We start from the raw sequence: 7,819 nt of genomic DNA, 5'->3' as shown, positions 1-7,819 counted from the left end.
TTGAACTCTATATTCAGCTATGTTTAAAGCAGTTCTGTGTAGGTATATGATGTGCTACAGTGTTTCAATAATATTCATATAAAAGTTCAGATTTTTGTCATAAACTTCTTTCAACCTTGTGTTTACTGACATTGTGTAGTTAAATGTATATACCCAGTGAGTGATCAGAGAGATAATGAAAGTGCTGATGGGATGCAACTGGCTGAACTGAGGTATATTAAAAATTTATTTGTTTCACCTTATTGGAATCATCAATTGCTTTACTTTTATTCATTTATTCAGTCCATATTACCAAGGTCTTCAAGCAGTTAAACAAAAATCAACAGGCATGGCAAGAAATACTGATTAATGTTATTTATTTACATTGCATGCAAATAAAAACATTTGAAATTTTACATCAGCCTCAATGTGTTCTATTTTTTGAAGTAATTCAGCCTCAGTTTTCTTTTAAAATGTACATTTTTTTAATTATAGAAAAACAAAAACAGAAAAAAAAAAGTGATTCCAAATGGAATCAAAATATATTATATATTTACAGGAATTTCCTGTCTCATTCAAAGTCGATGAACATTACTTCTTGCCCTTCCTACTATGCATATGTAGGCCTAGATAAGTAATACAATACACATACAGCACGGTCGACTTTGGCTTAAAAAACTACGGTATGGCAGTCGACAGAAGACGGGAAATGCAATTTACTACCTCTAAAATCTTACAAACTATTACCAATGTATTTTATTTAAAGGCTGGTATACTTATATCATAATATTCCACTAAAACAGGAGAACTTTCGTCCAAATTGCTATACATTGTCACTTTCCTTGCGACATTGTTTACATTAGTTACCGAGTTTACAAGAACATTTGTGATTGGCTAATAGTGTCTCATCAATGCTTAACAGGTATGGTAAGTGTGCTGTGACTGGGTACTGCTTTCGTGAACGACATTATTTTTTCGAAAGATAAATTCTCATTTTTTGTTATAGTTTCCCCAAATTTACGATTGCCGACAATTATATTATGTTTCAATAAAATAGTATTGACATTTTTGTGCGAATGCCAAGTAGCGCGGATCGGTGGGTCACAGAATTCGTAAACTAAGCCGATTTTGGAGCCTCAACCCACGGTCTACAAGTTACATCTCCATCAGGAAGACACTATATTTATGTCTTTCTTCTAAACTTTGTCACCGAAGGTCATTTAGCATGGAGGTTACAATGTCAATCTGCTGAAAGAAAAGACTTGCTGCACACCATTGATTCCAACTTGGCTGCATCATTCTTTGTGTGGGTTCCAAACTGATCTGCTCCAGCTTCTACAAATATCTGGCAGCTATATCATAGATGTGTGCACATTATATAGATAGGCATTCCTCCTGCAAGTTGTAGGTCTACATTTTCATTTGCTGCCTCGTTTATATCATATAATAATAATAACTTGATTCTTTTATGAGGGCATTCCGCTATAAAGCCTCAATGCGCTTTACTAAAAAAATACTGTACTTAATATTTGAAAACATTTAGGCCTAGGCATATCCTAAATTTTACAGAAATGCTAGGCCTAGGCCTAAATAAGGCCATCAATTACTGAATTAATAATTATTATTTATTTAAACAAAAATATTCAATTAAATTTATATAGGCCCCTAGGGCTAGGCTCCTATAATTACAACCAAAACTGAGACTGCAAAAATACAGAACCAATGACTCAGGCGTACCTTTGTTTACTACTTCCCAGGCAATCTCGAAAAGCCACATATTTTGCTCAGAGGCTGTAGCCCCTTTGTCCATCTCACCTCCCAGGGGAATATCAAACCCTGGCAGGGTCTTCTGGACACGAGACATTGACATTGATCTCTCTAACTTCTTGGTGGGTGCCATCTCGTTCGTGCTTCACTGAAGAAATTCACTAAAAAAATTAAATGTTAAATTCGTACTAGACTACCAGATAATATAATGAGGCCTTAGCTAGTAGTAGAAATTTTACTTGAATTATTTGCAGTCCAGTCGGTCAGCGTCGCCATTTCGGCCGAACTTCATTTCGATCTTTCGCGAGTCGTAGGTTGACCCACAAATAAATTAAGGCACCTAGAAGTGACCTTTAACCTATCAATGAAAGTCCTACCTAGACTACTAAAATATATATTATAAATTACATAAATATTCTAGAATAATATTTACACTAATAATGTATTTTTATATATAAAAAATGTATTATTTTAATAAATTGAACAGCAAAATTCAAATTATACTAATGTAAGTAAGATTTATTTTATTATGAACGAATGAGGAAGATAAGCGTACAAAGTACCACGTGACCTTTCTCTTCGTAAAATCTGCCATCATGGGTCGTATGCATGCGCCTGGGTAAAGAAATATTCCTTTATAAAATCACATTTATTTCACATAATGTAGATAAAATATGCTGTATAAATATATATGAATGCCCAAACTTTCTTTTAGTTGTCAAAAAGTGAGAACTAGCATGCTCTAAGCTTAGTTGTGGAATGGGTGACCGTCCCGTAGTGTCTTTCTCGTGGGTGTTTTGGTCAACTCGTACCTACCCATCCAAAAGCCCACACGTATACACAACAACTCGTCGTACCCACTTTGGCGTACTCGTACCTAAACATTTGATTAGCTGTAATACTAGGCCTAGCCTGTTTGTTTTTACTACATGAAATTATTCGTGTACTGTTTGATTTATATTATCTATGGCTATGTGCCTGTTGATGGTAATTGAATGTTTGATTTTTTAATTAGGCAGGCTATTATTCATTATTGTGATATGTTGTTTCATGATGTTTATTGTTATTATTGACAGTTGTTGGAAAAGCCAAAGGCCAAAACTGTAAAGTTTTCTAATTGCGTGGATGATACCTCAAAAACTGTATCGAATTTGCGTGAAAAATCGATAGGAAAATAGGTGTGCATAATACTATGATTTTATATAGCCTAGGCCTAGATAGATAGGTCAACCCACAGAAACACACACACACACAGAAATCGGCCCTTATTTTCTGGAATGCGGGGACGAATTTCAAGGCCAATTTCAAGGATACATTCCCTGTGCAGATCTTGCTTTACAGTCTATGAATAGGCCTGCCTATGCTATGCCCATTCATTTGTCTTATAGTGATATAGACGGAGGCTTTCCACCCACCAGACAGGTGGTCTATATATTTTATATTCTATATGAATATATATATTTTTCTGATATTTTTAGAAAGGGTATTTCCAGTTCCTCGCTGCCTTACAGAAGAAGTGTGCCAACATGGTTGAAACTGTCATCAGATGATGTCAAGGATCAGATTTTTAAGCTTGCTAAGAAAGGGTTGACCCCCTCACAAATTGGTATGTTTAACATAGTTTAAAAGTTATTACATAAATATTCTTGGCAGTGTAAAAGAAGTATTATTATTATTATATTTATTCGGTTTTTAAAAATGTATAAAAATATACAATTTAAAAATTACCTTTCATACAACTTACGATAAAAAAATACCTACGCATACTGCTAATACAACAAATAGTGAGCAATTCTAGAGATACCAGGACAGGCAAAAGTGTAAACACTCATCAAAATATGTGCCTATCCAAACTAGAACTTACAAATGTTCTTAACCAAAACAAGTCAAAAATTTAATATAATTATAAAAAGATACACTGTATTTCATTTGTGCATTATATCACACAATTTATTATACATTATATACACACATTTATACCACGTTAATCATTGTATATTATACGCATATCTGACAATTTTAGTTAACATAATTTCCTATGATTTGTATTTTTAATGTGGCCGTGGTTATTATTCAAACGATTATGCACAAATCTGAGGTGTTGATTGTTGGAGCTGGCTTCACAATTACCTTAGACTTCAGTCTTAACTATCCATTTCTTTTTAATATTTCAGGTGTCATACTTCGGGACTCCCATGGTGTAGCCCAAGTAAGGTTTGTGACTGGAAATAAAATCCTTCGTATTCTCAAATCTCAAGGCCTAGCTCCTGATCTCCCAGAAGATCTGTATTATCTCATAAAAAAGGCTGTTGCCATCCGAAAGCATTTGGAAAGAAATCGAAAGGTGCGATCAATTAAAATTTTTATTTATATTTGTGTTAATTTCTTTAATATTTTGTTGGTGGTAATTGTTCATTTATTATAGGAGTGGTTGGTGTTTCAAACACTCAGTGTAAATTTGGTTATTGGCAAAGAACATAAAAGTATTTATGTTTGTCTATGTCATTTAAAAAGTCTAAATGGGTAACTAATTTCAGTATTTCTTTATTGTCACACATATTTTATTTATACATAGTTTGCATTATTGTTTATTTTTATATGTATTTTTACATATTATATGTATAGTACAAATAATTTGAATAGTATACAAAACATATTTAAAACAGACAATTGCAACTATTTTACACATTCATGTAACACCAGTCATATACATTTCACTTACTTTTGACTAAGTATATATAGTTTTTGGGAAAAGTTTGTTTTGTTTTTTTTCTGCTTTTGAATTTATAATTGACGTTGAATTTAAAATTGACAATAAAACTATCAAAAAAACACATGGGAAAGAATGTTAATGAGAGGTCTACATGAGGCATAATTTTTAAACAACTTATTTGATGCTTTTGAATTAGCTATTCAATTTTTAAAATTGTTTTAGGACAAAGATTCCAAGTTCCGTCTTATTCTTGTTGAAAGCCGTATCTACCGTCTGGCCAGATACTACAAGACAAAAAGAGTTTTGCCACCCAACTGGAAGTAGTAAGTAAATTTAATATGACTTTGATGATTTGATTTGATTTACTTGATATAAACGAAAAACAAGGAAAACGACAATAAACATAGAGTTGAAAGTTATGATATCTGGGATATAACCCTCAAAATCCTACACAGGATTTTTTGGAGGGGTCCCAAATACTCAAAACAGATGACATCATAAATAATACAGGGAAAAAATGGAATGCGAGAACATGTGAATGTGAATCCAGGGAACAGAGGCAGTGTCATTTGTTTTCAATTCGCTAATTGTTGATGAATGTCTAAATATAATCAAGTGTTGAAATTTACCTATTGGTAGGGAGTTCAAATCTTTAACACACTTATATTCTGGCAAAGAGTGTGTGTGTGTGTTGCGTATTATTTGGCAATATTTTTAAAATCTGTATTATAATTGGAATTATTATTCTTTAATGTTTGTGCTTTTATATACTCATGCTGAATAAGTATAATATATGACGTACCCATGCAAAACCAAGTTAATTCAAGAAAATAATTTTTCTTTCCAGTGAGTCGTCAACTGCTTCAGCTCTTGTGGCATAAATAACTGTGAATCGAAATCACCATGACAACCAACAAGCAGGAACCACGCCAAGTCGCATAAGCTTCATTTTCCTTTTGTAAAAAATATCAATAATTATGAAAGAGTTTTTTTCCGTTCATTGATCATCAATTTTAATAAAGGGACAGGAAGCAGGAAAATTATGTTCATTTGTATTGATTTTGTTCTTCATAAACCAAGCTTTTGTAATATTACCTACAGATTGGTTACATCTTGCAACGACTAAAGTCCGTCACTACAAGGTTGTGTGCAGGTGTGTCCTCGTCTGGCATTATATTTTGCCATTATCATAGTTCCATAACAATATAATTAATCTTGCAAATTAAACTAATTTACTCAGTGCATCACTAAATCCAAAACGAGAACAGACTTAGAATCATGACAAAATTGTAGAAAGTATGGAAATGTTGACCGATGCCTGTGAGTGATTAGAAATAATAAATGTGTTAGTATTATGTTTGGTACCATAATGTTAAATTAGTAAAAATTCACCATCATCAAAATGGTCAAACATTCATTTGGTTAATGTTAGCAAATTAATGATAGTTTTACCAAGTGAATGCCATTTTGTGGATGGAATAAAAATATTCATTTGACCATCCTAAACCATAAAACCTCAACCCTTCATATCAACCCCTGGAATGCTAACTGGAAGATCCAGGCAAAATTTATTAGGACCTTACCCTTGTCGGACTCCTATGGCAGGGGCGCAGCCAGGGTAAAATTTTAAGACAGAATTAAGAGGTTTTTACCACATTTATTTCTATAAAACCTCTAAGAAAAAAAAATCAGTCTGGATGCAATGTGTGAACACTTGTAAAAATGCAACATATCAAATATGTTTTCGGGTAACACCCGAATTCATCTGTCCCACTTTTTAAGTGGGATCTTTCTATTCGAGGCTTGATCAACACAGCACCTAGTGATATATCGTCGCTCACATCACGAACTAACACAATCAAAGTAGATTGTGTTAGTTCGTGAAATCACAGTAGCGTGTCAAAATGAGCGTGTATTGGTTGTCAAGCAATTTTGTATTCTTTACCACACAAAAAGTCCTTAACAGCAGCACGTATTTTGACATGCTTTCCTGATTTCACGAACTAACACAATCTACTTCGATTGTGTTAGTTCGTGATGTGAGCGACGATATGTACAATAATGCTTCCTGGTTATAATTTTTTTTTAATACCATATATCAAGCATTGCTCATCATTAGGGGCCCTCAAACAATACATGAAGAAAAAAAACAAGAATCACTTAATTACTAACAAATTTATAAAATTCAGATATTAAAGGTAATTTATTAAAATTAGAACATACAGTAGTTTAAAAAGCTAATTAATTAGTTATCAGACTTACAAGGAAATTTACAAAATATATTGTTTAAATTTTAGTTTTAAAATAGCAAACGTACATAAACAAATACAGTACAATTTGGAATAGAATTACTGTATATAAATTTGGACCCTTACAACTGAAACAGTTTTTAAATATTTCACAATGTAATGATAATAATTAAACACAATTTCAATTAATTTATGTTGCTTAATAATTATAGTTTTACATTCATCTTGCAAAAAAACATATCTAAATTTATTAAATTAAAAATGTACAATATATACTGGTACTTTAAAATACTTTTAATAAGTATAAAGGAGGTGGCTTACGGGAGGCGGTCGCACTGGAGGTTAAACTGTATTATAGTAGGGAAGAGTTAATTGGCACTCTTTCCTGATTATATCATATAATAAGTTCGAAACCATGATTGGGACAAAGTGTTTTTCAATTACTGTAACAACATTCGAGATTTCTAGACGCAGGGTTCCCGGAACGCCGCCCCTCCCCGGAGCGCCGCCCTCCCCGGAACGCCGCCGTCAGCGGCGAGTGCGAAGCACAAATCAGGGTCAAAAGTGGAACGTGAAATTTGGATATGGTTTCGTAGTCAGATTTGCGAGAAAAACTTCAGCTACCCGTATTTCTCGACTGAGACGTCAGTGGGAGCTGTAATTTGTATGGCAAGGAGATTGTGCCACCCTTAATTCGTATTAAGGGAATTTACGCCCAGAAACCTTGTAGTTATTAATATTTTGGTTATAATAGAAAATATTCATTTTTCGGTGATGTCACACTCACAATATAGTAAGCATGCATACGTCATAAGCTAGATTACGTCACCTTTTCCTGGTAAGGCGAACTATCCCGGCGTGCTTTTTTCATGGATAAACAAACACCACTGCTTTGCACATGGATGCCTTGTCCTAACTAGGGATACAAGAGCCGCATTGTTAGCATTGTATAATACGTACAAGGTACCTCTGCAACTGGATTATTCTTAGTTATTTGTTTTTGGTTTTTTTTTTAAATTTAATTTTAATTTATTTCTTTCGAAAGTGTACTTTCTATCACATATTATTGCACTGTCTAGTTAGGCCTAGCCTTGTCATCTAGATGTGTATA

General features: G+C 33.3%; 2 protein-coding genes across 2 annotated transcripts in view; one reads left to right on the top strand and one right to left on the bottom strand.

The window, feature by feature from the left end:
- Positions 1-2,087, bottom strand: part of LOC117124230 (glycogen [starch] synthase, muscle-like) — a 14,490-nt gene extending 12,403 nt beyond the window's left edge. Inside the window, exon 1 of the mRNA XM_033270379.1 lies at positions 1,717-2,087. Coding sequence (XP_033126270.1) covers positions 1,717-1,879 — 163 coding nt within the window. The 5' untranslated portion in view covers positions 1,880-2,087. The remainder of the gene's footprint in view (positions 1-1,716) is intronic.
- Positions 2,088-2,298: 211 nt separating this feature from the next.
- LOC117124267 (40S ribosomal protein S13) lies at positions 2,299-5,502 on the top strand. Its single transcript, XM_033270427.1, has 5 exons — positions 2,299-2,365; positions 3,225-3,352; positions 3,921-4,090; positions 4,682-4,782; positions 5,307-5,502. The coding sequence occupies exons 1-5, from the start codon at positions 2,343-2,345 to the stop codon at positions 5,338-5,340; spliced, it is 456 nt and encodes a 151-aa protein (XP_033126318.1). The 5' UTR covers positions 2,299-2,342; the 3' UTR covers positions 5,341-5,502.
- The last annotated feature ends 2,317 nt before the right edge of the window (positions 5,503-7,819 follow it).

The sequence above is a fragment of the Anneissia japonica genome, unplaced genomic scaffold (assembly GCF_011630105.1).
Source record: "Anneissia japonica isolate Jap-2015-1 unplaced genomic scaffold, ASM1163010v1 scaffold287716_len795978_cov209, whole genome shotgun sequence".
Taxonomy (NCBI): Eukaryota; Metazoa; Echinodermata; class Crinoidea; order Comatulida; family Comatulidae; genus Anneissia; species Anneissia japonica.
The sequence above is the reverse complement of the archived record's forward strand: the minus strand, read 5'-3'. Positions and strand labels throughout refer to the sequence as shown.

Coding starts and splice junctions, on each gene's coding strand:
- LOC117124267 (XM_033270427.1), top strand. CDS start 2,343: ATGGGTCGTATGCATGCGCCTGG. Junction 4,091..4,681: donor ATTTGGAAAGAAATCGAAAG/GTGCGATCAATT, acceptor AAATTGTTTTAG/GACAAAGATTCCAAGTTCCG. Junction 4,783..5,306: donor TTGCCACCCAACTGGAAGTA/GTAAGTAAATTT, acceptor TTTTCTTTCCAG/TGAGTCGTCAACTGCTTCAG.